The following is a 19,398-nucleotide window of genomic DNA, read 5'->3' as shown; positions in this document are numbered from 1 at the left end:
AGATTTGCTTGACCAGCTATAGTTCCGATATACGCGCATGTAACGGCTTGGCCACGACATTGCGCGAATGGCTTCGGCTAAAGCGACAACAATAGGTTGGAGCGAGACACAGCGATCGGACCTTTCGTTACCACCCATGGTTTTCGCCTTAGCCGAAGCCAGTTGCGCAATGACGTGACCAATGCGTAAATGCTGAAAAGAAGGAAAAATATAAAACTCGACTATTTTCTCGATATATTTTCTCGACGAAGACGAGATGTCTTGAGCATACGCGGCATTCCTGTTTTAAAAAATAGTTTGAAATATTAAAAAATAGTATTTTTCCTTTTTCTTGATTTTCTTATTTTCCTGGAGCCCGATTCAGAATTGGCAACTTGTTATGGTTTGGAACTGGTTTTGACATGACCTTGAGATAGTCTCGGTGATTGGCACACATTTCTCCCATGACTTTCAGTTCATAAGATAAAATAAGATCTATACCGTAACTAGTTATTACATCTGCATCGGGCTATTTACATTATAAATTTATGTCTAGTATGACCAATTATGGAGAAAATAAAAGGATGAGTAGAATAAAACATCAAATTATTAAATACATACATTTATTCGAATCTATGCTTGGCGACTCAGGACATATCGGGGTATTTAGAGTAATACAAACTCATATCTAAGATAATATTGCACATTCAACAACACAATATAAATAGAATTTGATTTATAAATATAACTTTCAAATGACTAGAACAGCGTGGAGAAAACAGACGAGCGTTTGGAACGCGCGTTTTTATAATCACTGGATATACGTGGACTTGCAACATTCTCACACTCTCCACTATAATAAATTGAATTTATTAATACAATAACCATTTAATAAATATTTTCTCTGGTACATTCATAATTTTTAAATAATTTCTCATTCATTCGTATGACAAATAGAATAAAACACTATAAGTATTTGACTTTACATAGTTTAAAAAGTTTCTTATATCGATTAATGGAGATACGAAGCAGATTAAAGTTCAAAGTAACTATTAAAAGCTTTCAATATCCATAATTCGGGTAACATATTGCATAACAGTAGGTGTTAGAATTAGTTTTAGATATGAACTACAAGATATGCTATATGAGATAGGTGAATCATTTCGTTGTCATAAGATAAATCCTAAGGACTTGAAAATGAGTATTAAAATGCTTATAGATTTGAGCATTTTTAAAATTCAAGACTATGCATAGTTTCGAAATCACGCATTGATCCACTAAGAGAGAAAGATCAGGAATTATTCTATGCTTTGAACACAGACACATTTAACTGTATTTATATTAGACAAGTGACACTTTACTAGACAACAGGTGAAACGCAGCTGTCAAACCGCTGGTTTGGTGTGACGCAGTTTTGACAGTTTGTCAAGTGTCACGCTAGAGCTCTTACGCATTAGCGGTTATTTGTCTAGGCGATGACGATTGGACAGGCGATTCATAGCGCTTTTGACTGCAGCGTTTGAACCGCCCAATATGAACGACCAAGATTAAGGCGTACAAAGGGCTTATTCAGACGTCCTATATGAAATGCTTCAGTTGCAAAATCGCAGTATAAATAAAACAGCTGCTAGACGAATAACCGCCAATATGCACGAGCTCTTACACTCAATAGTGGAATGTTTCATACGGGCGTTCCGCAGGCAGGCTTAGCTGACTTAGAAGCTGGTCCTGCCGAATATGAAATTGCCGGCGGCGGTCGGGTCCTCGGTGGAGAAATACTCTTTCCACAGCTCCTGGAACTCCTCCCAGTACACGTTGGGCTTACCCTGGTTAAACAAGAATAATAATAATTTAAATGATTACTAATTGCATTTAGATGACAATAAAAGTAAGATGTGATGAAGTAAATTATGAAAAACACATCAGCAATACATAACTATACTTGGTCAACCAGATCTTCACAGTAGAAAAAGGCGGCAAATTTGAAAAATGTAGGCGCCTGGATATCGTCCCATAGAAAATTTGAATTTCGCGCCTTTTTTTACTGACAAGATTTGGTTGACCAGCTATACATCACATCATCAAAATATACGTCAATGATTACTACAATACGATACAGATACGATATGGATACAGGCAATATCAGTTGTCACAACTGCCTGCTTGCTTATAGAATAATAATAATAATTGAATATTAGCGAAAGCTTCGAACATTTTTGTATTGATTTTTTACGACTTCTGAAATAAAAGGGACGCTGACCACAGGAATTAACCTCTTAATTTTTATTTACCGATTTTAAGGGAACGCAAATAAGAATGAATGCCAATTAGAACACATATTTAATTAAGAAATTATTCATAGATGTGATTTATGAATTATGGATTCATAATTATTATGCAAAAGGATTTGTACCATATTTACAAAAATCACACGACCAGGGAGACCCACTCGATTGTATCATAAAAGAAAAGTGTCGAAGAATCGTAATGCGTGACGCATTAACACAGGATTTACGAATAAAAAAGAAAAGCAATAAAAGAAAATAACGACACATTTGTATTGTAAATGAATTGCAGGAATAAAATTATAACCAAAGCTCTTAACTTTATGATTTCGTGTTTCCCGCCATTAGGACTAATGTAGAATTGATGTCGTTCCTTATTGTACAATGTACCTACAGGGACGTTATGTAAGGCCTTTTACTTTGAATAACATATGAACATTTTATAAGATACCTGCGTAATAATTATGTCAGTCCAGATGACTAAGAGTGATGGTTTGCGTCAGATGTTATTTAATCCTTCATAGATAAATATACGAATATTATGTTAAGTTATAAACCTATACCTCGACAAGTTATATTGTAATTTCTGCAATATACTTAGACACAATCATTGTCAAATGCGAAGATAAATATTTATCAATAAATTAAACTAGTACATCACCTCAAATATTAAAGGAAGAAGAAAATTGTTTTTTACATAATACACAAGATAAGTTTTGCAATAGACAAATATGAAACAAAGAGGAGACCTCACATATACTTTTTAAAACTATATTTCCATAGACAATGTTTGCCGGGAAACATTTAAGTACTTTCTTAAAATCTACTTATGTAAAAGTTTTGATTGCTAAGATCAAGAGATTAGATTGCTTCGCAAAGTAATCTGTCTCAGTGTAAATACGCACAGGGCGCTCAAAGAGGAAAAGCAAGACCCAAGTCATCAACACTTCAGCAAACTGTTTTTCTTTCGAAGTGAAATTAATTTTATAATACATATTTAGCTCCCTGTTAGTATTTAGTTAAATATGAGTCGTCAATTAATTAATTTATGTATAGGGTTTTGTGATGTAAATAAAATCGGAATAACAGTTGTACTGAATCACGTTTAATGGTCAAAAATTTAAAATTATAAAAAAATAGAATAAGCAACAACAAAAACATGGCGCTAGTGCAGGGTGGAAGTATGGCTGCACCGTCATCGATACCGAAGAAAGATCAAATCGGAAAAAGATCATTAAGTAAAATGTCCTGAGGGTTAATACCAAAAATTTGAGACATTTTGATGGCAACTGCAACTGCATTACTGTTGCGACATTACTTACGGCGTTGATGCAATCGCTATATCTGTCAATTTTCAAAACCTGGCAACAAGATTCTATTGATAAAGTTATTCTATTATTAGCGATCTTATTGAATGCACTCCTGAGGGTCAATGCCAAAAGGACGAACGGACTGCAGAATCTCGTCATAGCTGGAGCCTTTGGGACTGGTGTCTTATATTAAGAATTACAAAGATAAGTAAGAATATAGGTAGGCCTTACCTTAGCCATCTTACTGAACGCCACCTTGCACTCCTGAGGATCAATACCGTAGGACGAGCAGACCGTAGTAAACTCGTCACAGTCTATGGACCCGTCTGCACTAGCATCTTCAAGTTGGAACATGAACTGGCTGTACAGCTGCTGCCATTTTAGGGCCGAGGCCGGATTCTGGGCGTAGTCGTTCCACATGGATACCCACTCTTCAACGGAGACCTGGGGATAAAAAAAAACATTATTTCTGCGTGAATATAAGTAACTAAAAAGCTAAATCACAGATATCAACTTAATTTATCGAAAAGTGTTGAGAATGTTACTCTGCTGTTAGATGGTTTTTTCCTGCTGAGGAATCAGTCTCGCAATTTAAAGCAGTTGGCCAGTTCCACTAAACACCCAACGTCATCACAGTGTGATAAAATTTTAATTATGAATTTGTTAAAAGATCATATCGAATTTGGGTTTAAAGAAACTCGGAAATGTTTTCTTTCAAGAAATATTATGTCTTTTATTATAGATCCTGGGCTAAGAACTATACTTTCATGAACGAAATTAATATCATATACAAAGTAAAAAAATACCAAGGCCTTTAGTGCCAAGGCTGGAATCGAACCAGCGTCCTCCGTTTACGCGACAGATGCCTGAACGGCTCGGCCACCCTGGCTCGGTGGAGGTGCAACTCACTCATAGAAGGACTTATAGGTAATTATATGCTGGACGACCAGAATAGGACCTTCTCTACATAACATCAAACATCAACATTTATTCAGCAAATAGGCCACAAGGGCACTTTTACACGTCAACAAGGAATTTACATAAAAGCAAAAAAAAGAACATAACAACAATTATAAAATACATCTAAGCCGCAAATAGGTATCAAATCAAACTAAAGTATTACATAGAGATGTATAAAGTCTCTTAATGTCGAATTACAAAAAAACTATAATAATACTATTAAAAAAACACAATGATACAAAAACTATAATCTAAAATTATTTAGAGTTGTCTGTTGTACCAACCCATTTAATTTATTACGAGTAGGTACGTTACAGAATATTGCAGGTATCATAATATTATTTCATGTAACACAGGTTTAAATAGCTCCGCGTCTATAATATTGAAATTACTATTACTCTCAAAATTCGTGCCAACATTGAATTTACATTTGTTGAAATCGCTTTTACTCTCAAAATTGGTATTTACATAACCAAAAATTATTGCAGAAATTACTGCCATATAAATGTGGCGTGTATTTTAGAAGGCTTTTACTCCGAAATGGAGCTAAAATTGAAATTGACAGCAAAGATATAAACGAAATTGTAGGTCAGATTTAATAAAGTGTCTATCTCAATTTAGGTTTTCTAAAACATTAAATGTGTTTAGCTTTTGGTATTCGGATAGTTAAATCGATTAAAGTTTATTTTTTATTCGGTAGACTAAAATGACATTTCATATTATGAAATATTATTTTATAATATGAAATGAAATGTCATTTTAGTCTACCGAATAAAAAAATAGACTTTAGCAGCAAATGTCTTTTGTTTCTAAAGTAGACATTTATTTTATATCTCGAGAGGCAATTGATTTATGGATAGCACCCTCATAATACTTAGTCATACCTACCCACTATGGCCAAATCGAAGGAATTTTGTTGCCTGTGTGTGAGTAGGTACACGAAATAAAATAATAATATGTAAGTCAATCAAGTCCCAAGAACTTCGTAGTCATGGGACTCAAGAAAGAATGCGGTATCCACAGGATATTGGCAAGGAGGAAACAATTCCCAACCCATACAAATCTGATTGCTATATCCCCCACATGTGCCCGATCAAACGTGATGGTCCTCATAAAACCTACGGGGAATAATAAGGGAATTACTGGACAAAAATGCTTAATACAGAGCCCAATTTATTTTAACAATGGAAACGTGGGATACAAGTGGACGACCGTTGATGTAGCACCGGAATGTAATCATGCTTAGAATGAATGTTGATTAATTTTTTTATGCTTACCAAGCATATAAAGGAAAACAGTTTTGCTTATTGGCTGGTAAATGCCTGCAGAATTTACAGAAAAAACACAGCAATGCCATTGAATTGCTTCGTCAGTAAAATATCCAATAACTTTTAGTGCAGATGTCGTCAAACCATACAGGTGATTTTAAATGAAAAGTTTTTCACTTGAAATGAGCAGCAAGTTACATAACGTCTCTGACTGACATTGTCATTCAGATTAACAATAAATTGAAAGGGTGTTTGTTGTATTTTCACAATTATTTTCAAACTTTTTTTAATTTTCCTACCACATTATCTGTGTATCTAACACCACCCGCACTAAAAATTCGAGCCCGGTAAGTTATGTTATATAGCTATATAATATTGGCTATGTATAGATAACGAACACGGTTTAAACGATTTCTTCGGGCGTAAAAATTTAATGAGCTTCTAATAACAACATATTGGATGATGCAGAATATATATTCAATATATTCATTCCGTAAAGTAAGGAAGAGCAGAACTTTTTACAAATACTTACATTTTCCTCTCTGTCCAGGTAGAAATTTTGTGTGAATTTTTGTAAAAAGAATTTATTCTCCCAGTTAAATTTTTTTACTAGTTAATAAACGAATACTTAAATCTTACAGTCTTTTAAGCTTCTGTGTGATGGATATATAAGAAGAGGTTATTTAGAGGTGTTTTGTGAGGGACCTGACCTGGATAAGCACTTGCGGGATAGGGATTGCGATCCTAGGTCTGGTTCGTACCTGGTCCGATGTATATAGTTGGCTGTTCAGCTTGGGAACGCCGCTGGTATTATGGGGACCTTTGTGCAGGATACTTACCGGATTAGGATTTAGGTTTTCTCATTTTTATTACTATTATCGTACTGATGGTTTTTATTAAATTAATTTTGACGATGTGTGTTGCAGATGACTTACCTTCTGTATTGACGGAACCTTAGGTGGATGAGCTTTCTGTGATGTGACGAAGCCTGCGCTGTGGATCTGATGGTATGCTTTTTTTGTTCTTAAAGTCTTTTAAAACGTTTAATAAAGTAAATCTTTGTCGAGATTTTACCTGTCCATCCCTGTTGGAATCAGCCCTCTTCCTGAGCCCGTCCCAGATCTTGATCATGGTTTCGTGCGTCTCCGTGTGCTTCGGGTCTCCGGGCTTCCATCCTCGGAGGCTGCAGATTTTCTGAGAGATAAAAGAAAATATTACTTAGCGCCACTTGCACCATCCACTAACCCGGGGTTAATCGGTTAAACCTGGAGTTACCATGGTTCCCAGTACAATTTGACACTGGGTTAACGGTTTAACGGATTAACCCCGGGTTAGTGGATGGTGCAAGTGGCCCTTACAGGTTAGATTCCAGTTTAATTGTTAGCCTGTTTTTGGGTTAGATGGTGGGAGTGAATTACTAATTAATTATTAAAAAAACCAAACGTTTAGTATTTGAGCAAGAATATAGGTGCGTTATATTTAATAAACAGTAACTTCGCCGACTTTTCTGGATCTAGACGATTTCGTTATAGGTAATGACGAAATTACCTAGCACTTACGCCGCCGCTAAGACGTTCCTGTACCGACTTGTTCAACATCCGCATCCGCATAAGCTCCGCATCGATTTTATGCGGATGCGGATGCGGATGCGGATGTTGAAAATAATGCGGATGTTCCGCGGTTGCGGATGCGGATGCGGATGTTCGCAACATCCATGATTTATAGCCCAAAAGGTTGAAAATAAATCCAATTTCCTTTAGGCTAAATAGGTACTGAAATGTCTGGGAAGTTCATGTTCTTAAATCTCCTCGGCGTATTACGTACACTTTAAGACGAATGGGACCGAGAGCTGCCCCACTATTCAGTACTATCACATTATACTGCAATGTAACAGTATTACAGGTTTATAATATTTTTCTTACTTACACGTGTTTTACAAAAGTAATTAAAAATTAAAACTATAATCATTTAGCTGAAACGAAACATATTATTTTTATAATATTCTCCTTTAGCTTTCATACATAAACACAAACGTTTGTTAAAATTAACCACGTATTTTTGGGTCACTCACTCTGGCTCACCTCACTTAACCGAGGGGATTGGAAGTATAGAGGGGAGGTCTTTGTCTAGCAGTGGGACACTTCTAGATTTATATAAAAAGGTAAGTATGTATGTGTATGCTACCCCACTATGCCGCTGTCCTATTGAAAAACTAGTTGGCATTTGGAAATTGTTGCGCGAAAATACTGTAGCAATATGATGGATTTTCCAATGTGCAGTATTTTTGTAACTTGCAACCCTAACATTAAAACTATTATCTTATCTCATCAACAAGTCTTATCTCCAAGAATCATTGTGTACCAAACTGTAGAATCTTAAATAGTTTTGAACACAATGCAGCTATAGAACGGTACTTACTACTTACTAAAACACCGTCGATGTTTTATTCTCTGATATAATATTATGAAAATTCTGAGATACAGATCTCAGAATTTGAATTTAGGTCCGATTTTTAAATAACAATACATAAAACATTGCTGTTTTAAATCTGTGTGCTGTCCATAAGACCGCGACCGAGATTTTCTACAAAGGCCGGAGATGGATCTACTACCCTTCAGTTTTAATGCTGTATTACCGGCAGTGGGTCTTCAACCACTTTCATTGAGTAAAGTGTTTTAGTTATAGCACAGGGACCTAACTAAAAAAATAATAAATAAAAATAAAACGTTTATTCAGAAATCTTGCTTACAACTAATTACATATATTCTTCTGCAAACCACAGAGTGGTTTATTGGCAGACGAGGCTCCTTTATGTCCTCCTAAAGCGGTTTTATGATTTTAATAGTTATTTACGATACAATACGTAATGTGCTTATTATAGCACAGGATGTCGTAATGGAGCACCAGATGTACTGTAAAATTAATTAAGGCTTTTGTTGGTATGATAAGATCGCTAGCGCTGATTGGTTCGCTAAATATACTGTGAGAGTGGTATGATTAAATAGCATACCCCGGGGTTTTGGGTGCGGGAATAATTTCGTGTATTTATATTTAAATAGTTTCTAAACTATTTAAACTAACAATAGATAGTAAACTCCAAATATGTTTAGAAGTGTTAAAATAATTTCTGTTTTTACAGTTTATTTCATAGTGCTACGCATTGTAATATGGGCTGGACGTTAAATCGATTGTTAAGATCATTAATTACTAATTTGTTAAAATACTTTCGTTCTTACCTCTATAGCCAACTCAAAGTCTTTCCTTTCTATCGTGCCACTTTGATTGACATCTGTAAGAAAAATAACAATTAAAAAAAGATATATTGCTTAGTACAATTAAAACTTTGTACCGCAATAAAGGTTTTGTTTCAAAATACAATCTTAATTACCAAAGAAGACATTAAAAACGTAGAGAAGTTTCTTCCGCCTGAATTCGGAGATGGACATTTTATCTGAAACAAAAGATATAAAACTTTAGCAAATACTTTTCTTCCCAAAACAAATGCCTAAAGTAAGGCAATGAAATTTCACTTTTGTAGAAATTATCAAAACAACGGACGACCATTTCACACTTTAGAGATCATGTTTGGGTCAAGTATTACTAAAGTAGATTTTAATGTCGTATTTTTCCTTAAAAATCCCATTTCAAATCTTGCATGACTTAATTAGATGAATAGTAGTGTTTTAAAAACACATAATTTTTTTTAATTAAAATAATTTTATTTGTTACCTATCTATCTAAGTTGTATCAATTTTTTTCTTTCAATTAAAATGTTGTGCATAGTTTGCAGCTCAAAATCTAGTACCTAGCGTAGGATTAAAATGTATCTAACCACCACAGTCAATAACACAATGCTAGCAAAATTGCCCCCAGCCACAATCTGTGGGAACAATCTACGCAGTATTGCAAGCCACAAGTTATTATTCTGGGGAATTGCCCGTTAGATTGGTTGCGATCGGCATTTGGTTTTAAAATTGAAAGGTTTTTTTATTTCAGAGTTTGATTTTTAAAGTCACTATTTTATGTACCGTAAAACCAACCTATAGTCCAAAAGCTCCCAACTATGGTTCAAAATTAACCCTAATATTTCCGTTCAGTGTGACTATTATTTGAAAATTGCTGTACTCAGGCAACATTTTTTCCATAATAGAAAAAAAAATCTTCAGACCGCACCAAAAAAAAATTAGCATTGATAATTTCGTATTAAATTTGTGGTCACCGTAGTTGTAGTACTGGACTATAGTCTGGATTGGTTATGGTTTTTCGGTATATTTTAATAACGAGCTTGATAGTGATTGTTTTTTATATTATATTCCCTAAAATGTCGTTTATTGTTTATTGTATATTTCGCCGAACCGAACTTTTGTGTGTTTACTCGTGACCAGACATAGGAATCCGTGGGGCAAATTTTCTTGACAGGGTAGGGACTTCCTATATCGATAAACTCAATTATCGATGCTCGTTCTATATACTAGTGATCACTCAATGGTTTACTTGTAAAAATATGTTTTTATTAAAAGTGTAAAAATCAAATAAAATAATAACTCAATTCGCTTTGATTGATAATCAATCAATAAAGAGGTTGAGATAATATTGACTATTTCATAGTGCAATAAGTATTACGCCCTACCTTTATATAACCTAGCAATTATTTAAAATATGCTATGTGTGAATTTCATACTTGTCTTCAAAACAATAGTTACAAAAACACACAATGTATTAGAACAAATTAAATTATTTTCAGAAAATATTTTAATTTGTTTTTATTTCAAGTAGACACACTACTATAAATTATAAACTTTGAATAAATGTCATATACTAAGAAACCTTGCCTTGAAGTGAAGTGGCCTTGGTCACTTTTTCTTAGTATATGACATTTATTCAAAGTTTAAAAACACACAATGTTGGGGGCGATCACTAGTATATAGAACGAGCATCGATAATTGAGTTTATCGATATAGGAAGTCCTTACCTCTCAAGAAAATTTGCCCCACGGATTCCTATGTCTGCTCGTGACAAATGACTGATTAAAATTACGTTTATTCGAATTTTAAACACCTAAAATAAAAAGAACCTTCTAATAATTCACGAATGAACAAAAACAACATAAAACAATAAAGGTTTACACGTTTTCACATAAAACGCTCGGTTAATCTCGGATTACTGTCGAAACAAAGGACATGCATTCTATGACAGTTATCCAATTTCGATTATTTTAACATAAAACAAAAGATTAAAATGTCAATGTAACATATCAAGTTTAAAATTTTAGAAGCGAAATTGTTTTAGGCTTAAAATTCAATTTGAATTGTTTTGAAGTGTTTTTAGAATATTGGAAACATAAACCTAAAATAAATTAGGATGTTCTCGAAATGTTACCTATTCAGTTGGTTATTATATTACACTTAACATCCCTGGTGTTTGTCTACAGAACAAGAAAAACACTGCAAGTTTAATTCAACCCAATATAAAGCATTTAACTCAGTATGATTAAATTTAAAGAGAAAGAAGAAATACAATAAATTTATTCACGACGCGTACAATATTGCTTAAGACTAGGTACCTATTAAAACACTTTTATGAATACAAAGCATCATAAACGCCACTGAAAATGTCTCCTCTCAGCGTATGTCAATCTACTTTTTGGGTACCTTGAGGCGTATCCTGATTGTAATAACAGGTTTTGATCTAGATTTGTTATAAATAATATGATCTGTCAGTGTCAAATGTGGCAAATCTTCAACCAGAATCGTCAATTTTCCTCCGTGGAGACGAAACGAAAGATCAAGCGAAAGGGTTAGTTAAGTATCAGTAGGTACATACTTAAAGTAAACTAACTTTAGTAAATTAATTGAGACTAGAAAGAATCATGTTTATATAGGTACCTATATAAACATTTTTAGATACTTAAATTGCATATCACTTAGTGGAAGAATGGAGAGGAGGTATGTCTGAAGACGGACGCAATTGTATGAATGGATGGATACTAATTAAATAACATCTACCAAGTATGAATAACAGGGATTAAAATAGTTATTTTCGATACAAGTGCGAAAAAGAGGAAATTCGAAACGAGTGGCGATAAATTAAAACACGACCGAAGGGAGTGTTTTAAATCGACACGAGTTGCGAATGGGGAATCAACTTTTTCTTGTCACTCGTTGCCATGGTTACGTTCCCCTGGGTCACTCTTTAAAACCTGATTTTTAGGCATTTCAATTCTCCAAACATGCTTTTTTGTGAAACTTATAAACCCTTTCCATAGAGGGTCGTCTACCAAGCGTGTCAGAAGAAGGTAATGGACAATGTCTTCTAACAAACTATGCTACTATTGTCTCTTGGCTGACCGGACAGAATAACAACAAGAAATAGTTGATCCACCCGAATGACCTATTCGCACGTGTATCGAACAACGTTTTACAGTACATATGGCACTTTAAAGTTTCGACATACGCACGAAAAGTGCTATTTTATGCACTAGTGCGGAAAAGTAGCCCCATATGTACTGTAAACATATTTTTGAAATATCTAATGCAACGCACTAAAACGTGACATTTTGAAAATTGTGTTCTGATAATTTTATTCTGTCGTCGGCGGCCGTTATAGCTGCTCTCAGGGATTCTTACCGATGTACAGCGTCATTTTATGACGTCATATACATGCAAAGTATTCATATAAATACCGACCGCTGTTACTAGGACAGCTAGGAATCAATGTTAACCAAGGTCTCCTTTGAATACGTTAATAACCATTATTATCTTGACTTTTTAAACTTATACCTACAGTGTTACAATACAACCTTATCTTAAGTCACAGTTTTGCAAAAAGTGTTGTAGTACATAGGAGTAAACTGTAGTGTAATAGTAGATAATTAAGTAGACATGAATGCATGTAGTATAGTATAACTAAGCTAACAGTAGCAGCTCCTAGTTACTAGTCGAAGTGTCGAAGTGGTCGCCATGGTCGAAATCGGCCAGAAGGATCATCATCAGACATGAATATTTTTTTGAGGTCACAAATATGCTGCATTAGCTAAGATCCTTTCTCACATAATCTTTGTTCGATTCAGACCAAATGTAATAGATATAGTATGATTAGGTCTTAGAAGCTTAATAAAATATTGAAGGTTGTTTTGGCAACTTCTGTTAGCTGTCTCAGTTTATAGCTGATATGATATGTTTATTAAATTGTATAACGGGACTTAATCGCGTAGCTAAGTTTTAAGATTTACCTCCGACGTTTCGAGGACGGCGTTGTCCCCGTGGTCAACGCCGTCCTCGAAACGTCGGAGGTAAATCTTAAAACTTAGATACGCGATTAAGTCCCGTTGTACAATTAAATTACGCGATTAAGTGCCGTGGAAAATCGTGATAGTTTAAATCAGTGTTATGTTATGTTTATGATTACTTTTGTAAGAAAAAGATATAGACACATTTTTGCTCAGATATACGCCAACATTACAAACATTCTTACATCAGTTTCAATACCGTAAGTAGATATTTTTGTTGTTGAGTAACCCCGAAATGAAATTTCAGAGGTGAATTTCTTTATCATGAAATGTAAAGTTGAACAGCATGATATAATTTATTTCAATTCTAAACGTGGATGACAAAAAAAAATCGTTGTCGTCTTTCTCGTAAATTTCTTGGAAGATTAACGAACTGAGAGAAAAGACAGCGCCAACACTAATCAAATTATGTTTCGAGTAAAATGTGCTTCTTCATATAAAACAGTATCGTAACACTTTTAAGGCAAAATTCAACATATACGGGATTTAACGTATACATATATTATAACTTAAGTTACCCTTGTTTTGTAGAATTCCGTTTGTATTTATGTACCTATATATTTATCGCTCAGTGATTTAACGCTTGTCACCATAGGGCCTTACGACCACTAAAAATGGTACCTACTAGTTAAGCGGTATCACTCACGAATACTAGTTGCGACCAATCGCGCGCGTGATGCGAACGCATCAACCAATCGCGTTGTAGCGGTGTCACACCACTGTACTGGCCCCATTCAGGCCCCATTCTTAATGCCCCTATGGGCAGACCTGAGATATACGTCAATGCTTGTCACTCTTGCTATGGCGCCGTGTCAGAAAGTGACATATCGTATGCGATAAACGCGATCATAACACACCTGTAGGACTATTATAATCTGCTTTTTAATCTTTTAACCTATTTCTAATTTTAAGTATTGCTTGACTTATTCCACATTAAAAAAACACTATCAGCCTTAATAGAGTCTAAGGGCTCGTCCCCATTAGTGTGTTGCGTTGCATTGCGTCGATGCTGTGACATTTAACAGACATTTTTTTTGACATGCCACATTAAATGCATTGCGATTGGGGTCCTCTCTAACTTCAATATAACCATAGAGAAAAAAATACATAGAGTGCTCACTCCATACATCAGTTTTAGTACCAAAAAGACTATTAGCATCTAGCATCGAGTAGCGGAACTATCAGTACTGCTACTTGACAATAGATGTAGCACCGACCGGAAAGTCTTATGCTGTTGAGATAAGACTTTCCGTTCGGTGCTACATCTATTGTCAAGTAGCAGTACTGATAGTTCCGCTACTCGATGCTAGATGTAGACACTGATATTAATAGTCTGAACTGATGTATGGAGTGAGCACTCTATGTATTTTTTTCTCTATGATATAACTCTGCAGACAAATGAACGCAGCGGGAATTATAATGTAAAATCATGGAGATAGGTAACGTGTATCCCGCGGGAAAAGTTTATAATATTTCAGGCCTCCATAAATTAGCATTCTGAATGCTGTGAATAATGCGGCTAGATGCTAATTTCTCCAGGCTAAAGGTGCACAAGTACAACCGTGTCAAATATGAATTGCGCGGCAGAAATGTAGTAAATCGGTACTTAATATAAATGCGAAAGTAGTTCTGTCTGTCTGTCTGTCTACCTGTCTGTCTGGCTATCTGTCTGTTACCTCTGACTTCACGTTTAAATCACTGAACCGATTTACATGAAATTTGGTATGGAGACAGTTTAAGGCCCGGGAAAGGACAAAGGATAGTTTTTATTAATCATCATCATCGTCATTCCACGCTAGTTGTAAAAGATGTTTTAATTAGAAATTAAGTAATTTTGACCTCACTTTTCAGTTCGTCTACCTTGTACTGTCTACAGTTTATATGCCGCGTTTAAATTTGTCCAAGTATGACAGAAAAAGTTAAATGTAGTAAAACACAACCTTTTAATTTTCAACCCTACTTCATATTCTAACGCCGTGACAGTTTTTGCTGCTCTGTAGCTAGTCGTATTAGCACCGTGAACTCATCAGATGACTTTTTAGCACACTAGAGTTAATTTAACCTCACAACAAAGAAAGGGCGATACCTCTCTCCCTGTGTTAATAAAATAAAAAGTAAAAGTAGTAAGTATGTAATAATTTGTCCAAAATTTCAATGTAAGTATTAATTTCAAGAAGTTGTCACGTAAAAACGTAGGCTATTATTATCCATTTTGTAATTATCCATTTTAAATAGCTCAATTCAATCGTTGTTTGCGGCAAAATTAACGTGTCCAAATATTTCATGATTGCACTGGCATTATACAGAAAATAAATACCCAATTTCACTTATTACCGCGGCCAGTGCTAATTAGCAATGCTATTTTAAATTCCATGGTTTGCGGCTCGATTCTATTGTTCTGACAATGTGGTTAGCAATGAGCGGCATTTGCACGCCGTGTTAACATAAATCTACGTCGGATAAAGAATGACTCACGTTAGACCGGGCCGTGTCCGGGCCGGAGCTACCGGAGCTTCGTTTTCTATGGAAAGCATCACGTGATCACCTGTCATCTAACATAGAAAAGTAAGCGCCGGCCCGGACACGGCCCGGTCTAACATCCTTAACTGATACGTAAGTACGTAAATACTCGTAATTCGTTTCCATAAAACAACTCAATTTTCCGGTTCCACAATTATGATCCAGAAGTTTTCTTCTTTTTGTACCATTTTAATTGTACTTGATACTGTAGAAAAATCTAAAACCCTAATTTAAAGGTATAACTTGATCTATATAGTGAATAATAGGTCAAAAAGTTAAAAAAAATACTAAAATTGGGGTAACTTGGAAAGCGGGATAATTTTGAAGGAAAGTCTCATATTAACTCTAATTTTCCTTGAAATAAATAGGTAAATCTTACACAGATCAACTTAGCCCCAAACTAACCAAAAAGCTTGTAATTTTACCAGGCGAAGATATACATACTTATATAGATAAATACCTACATACTTATGTACATAGGAAACACTCATGACTCAGTAACAAATATTTGTGTTCATCACACAAATACATGCCCTTACCGGGATCGAACCCAGTACCATCGGCTTTACAGGCAGGTTCATTACCCATTGGGCCAGACCGGTCGGAATAAAAATAACGTTGTTGACTTGAAAATAAAGTAAAAGTGTCTACGTGATCGTATTAAAAAGTTTAAAGAACTAACTCGCAAACAAGAAAAAGGCGAGGCAGTAAAAGACAAGCCATTAATAAAGATCGGTCGGCAATGTTCACCTTAAGCGCTTATCACATCCACACGGTCCCGGCCGGCCGCCGGGCCGGGCGGACGGAACCGGTATCATGGATTTCCGATCACAGAACATTATTAAAGAGGTTAGAATGGCTATCGCGCGCAGTTAGTATCGGAACCGGTGTCGCCGCTCGTTCCTCTCCACATTTACTAACACTCGCGCAACGGTAGTAAAAACTTGTGTGCCTGGTGAATGGATACTCCTCCTTTAGACAGATTTGTTGTCTGGCTTCGTAATCTGAAGGTTATTGTGGCGCAAAAAGGCATGTTTACTTCGTTTTCGGTCAGCGCGGGCGAGTAGCATGCGAGCGTTTGCTCAAAACCGGCGGCGACACGTACCCTGCTCGCATCGCCATTCTAACTTGTTCTGTGTTTCCAATGGCCGGGGTGAGTTTTCCGTTTCACGAAAATATCAGAACATGAAATGTAAAAATATACTTTGTCTCGAATTGCCAAAAATGTTCAATATGTTTGATGTTTTTAAACCTAAACTCAACTAGAAATGTCGATTGTGGATATAGATTTATTTTAATTAATTTGGTAACGGTGTTCTAGATGATATTTAGAACAGAAAACTGGTGTAGACCGGCCCCCTTTCGCAAGTGCCCGGCGACTGTTTACTGTTAGATGTAATAAGCGCTTTACTGTCCTAGCTTTGCAGGCTTAACGCCAGGTGTGTATAATCGGGGGTCGCTTAATTGGCAGACCGGGAGGCTTAAAATGGACTTACGAATGGTTTCCAGATTTAATGGGATCGAGTTTGGAAGCACGTTGTTTTAGGATGTGTTGTGAGGTTAATTATGTGATCGGAGGGAGCAAAAACAGACATTAGACAGGTGTGCATTCATTAGGTAGTGTATTAGAATAGAATAGAATAGAATATAGTAGAATATAATTTATTCGTAAGCACAGACAATACATAATATGAAAGAAAACACAAAATAAGATTAAAGTGCCACGAAATGGCCTCATCTCAGCATGTTGCTGGTGGCTTCCAGCGCTGGTCTTCCGATGAGACCAAGTGAGAAAAATCACGGAGGTTAACAGACAAGAAGAAAAAGACATCAAATAATATATTAGTGTTTTCTTTCAATTTTGGGTGGGAGAAGAGATGATTAGATATTTATTTCTCGCATATTATTTAGGCGAAAAATTTTGTTTATATGTTGGTTATCTTTTTTTACTGTTATATATTTTCCTCAATGCAACAAGATAACTAATGAATCAATTAAAATCAGGCCGTGCCTTAAAAGCAAAGTTTCATAAATAATTAATTTGGGGGAAACCTTTGCTTATTTATGAATGGGAAAGGATAAGTTCTAATTAAAAAAAATCGAAATAGCTATTACGATTTATCGCCACTCTTTGTAAACTAGTTATTCGCACGTGTGTCGTACAACGTTTTCCAGTAGGTACATAAACTTTCGACATAGGCATGGAAAGTGCTCAGTCCCTCACTAGTGCGGGAAAGTAGCACCACATCTCCTGTAAATATATTTTTAATTAATAATTATAAAAAGATCCAGACTATTCAAGACGACCAAATAAATAAATACACGACTAACCTGTGAAGAACTATCATTCTATTGTAATTGCATGTCGCGGGAGTCAACATATGTTTTAAACTTTCAAATGTATGTACTTAGGTACTTGTGGCCATTATTATAACAATCGATTGGTGTTTTAGTTACCCTGGGAATTATGTCAGGCGGCCCATGTGTTGCATTCATTTATAAGTTAGCAGGTCAGTTGTAACTGCATTTTAATTGCTCATGTTTGTTATTAGTATCGATTAGACTAATTAATGTTGCATTTTATTGAGTAGTTGCTGTTTTGTTCGATTTATATTTATATAAGTCGAATGGCAATCTAATTTAATATACCCTATCGCGGATATCACACTGATGTAAAATCGCGCTTCGCACGTAGCTCCGCCTCCGGTGTATAATCGTGACAGCTCTATGTATAAGCGTGTTTGTTCTAAAATTATATGAATCGAATGAAAATATTGCAGCCGGTAAAATAATACAATGAGAAATAGCAGTTATTTGTAAACCAATTACTACCCATTTGCATTCAATAAATGGGTAGGAATTGGTAAACCCAAATAGGGCTTATGCCGTGCTAAAAAAGTTATTTATTAAAACATCGTCTTGAAAAAAATAGCTCATCTCGAAAAAAAACTATGAGTAGGATCATTACGCACACTACTAATCAAAATTTAATTTCGACTACCTTAATCGTAAAATATTAGTGAGCATAAAATAGTGTAAGTATATATACCTACTTAACAGTTTTGAATGATTCACAGTTAGCAGAACACTAGACATATATCGACCGGGATATGGACCGTGATTACCTTTTGTATTGTTTTCGAGCTCCCGATATTTCGACGCAGTTACATGCATCTTGTTCACGGGTAACTGAAGATAGCGAATGGGTTTTGAAAGTTGTTTTATAACTTATTGCTAGCCAAAACGCGACTGGGAAGCTATTGAAACTTGGCACTTTGTGATGAATCGAGTTTCAGCAATCCGATGGAAACGTTAAGCTAGATGGATGTGTATGAGGATTAGCTGAGTATATCTACTCGATTTACAATGCCGCATCGATACGATAATCTATCCCGCTTTATTGTTTTCTGCGGCGGTAGCACGGTCACATTTTTATCGCTTGTCACCATGACTGTCACGTTCTAACAAATATGTAAGTGCTAAAGTGTCGAGCATAGTGACAGGCGATAAAAATGGAACCGCTGCGCCCGCTGGAGTACTCTTTTAAATAACTGGTTTCGGAAAAGCAATTGATTGAATCTTTTTTTTTTTTTTCAGATGGTGGGGCGATAACGCGTTTTCTAGCAATTGGCAGAAACATGCCTCAAGCCGTGACAGGTGGTGGAAGAGAAGCCTTTGGCCAGCAGCGGGGCACAAAAAAGATGGTAAAAAAATGTTTAGTCTTTAAGGGGATATTCTTGTAACCATCGTTTTGCCTGACACCTCATTTTCCGAAAATTAACTAAGGT

General features: G+C 35.5%; 1 protein-coding gene across 2 annotated transcripts in view; it reads right to left on the bottom strand.

Moving 5' to 3' along the window:
* Positions 1 to 1,568: 1,568 nt before the first annotated feature.
* Positions 1,569 to 19,398, bottom strand: part of LOC134662051 (calexcitin-1) — a 33,726-nt gene continuing 15,896 nt past the window's right edge. The window contains exons 1-6 of one of the 2 annotated variants that reach the window (XM_063518321.1): positions 17,547 to 17,558; positions 9,191 to 9,251; positions 9,039 to 9,091; positions 6,877 to 6,996; positions 3,806 to 4,018; positions 1,569 to 1,805 (exon numbers count right to left, since the gene is read on the bottom strand). In XM_063518321.1, coding sequence (XP_063374391.1) covers positions 1,695 to 1,805; positions 3,806 to 4,018; positions 6,877 to 6,996; positions 9,039 to 9,091; positions 9,191 to 9,248 — 555 coding nt within the window. In that variant the 5' untranslated portion in view covers positions 9,249 to 9,251; positions 17,547 to 17,558 and the 3' untranslated portion in view covers positions 1,569 to 1,694. Of the gene's footprint in view, positions 1,806 to 3,805; positions 4,019 to 6,876; positions 6,997 to 9,038; positions 9,092 to 9,190; positions 9,256 to 17,546; positions 17,559 to 19,398 lie in introns of those variants that run through there. The other variant, XM_063518320.1, reaches the window with a different exon arrangement.

The sequence above is a fragment of the Cydia amplana genome, chromosome 2 (genome assembly GCF_948474715.1).
Source record: "Cydia amplana chromosome 2, ilCydAmpl1.1, whole genome shotgun sequence".
NCBI classification, from domain to species: domain Eukaryota; kingdom Metazoa; phylum Arthropoda; class Insecta; order Lepidoptera; family Tortricidae; genus Cydia; species Cydia amplana.
This window is presented reverse-complemented; position numbering and strand designations above follow the sequence as displayed.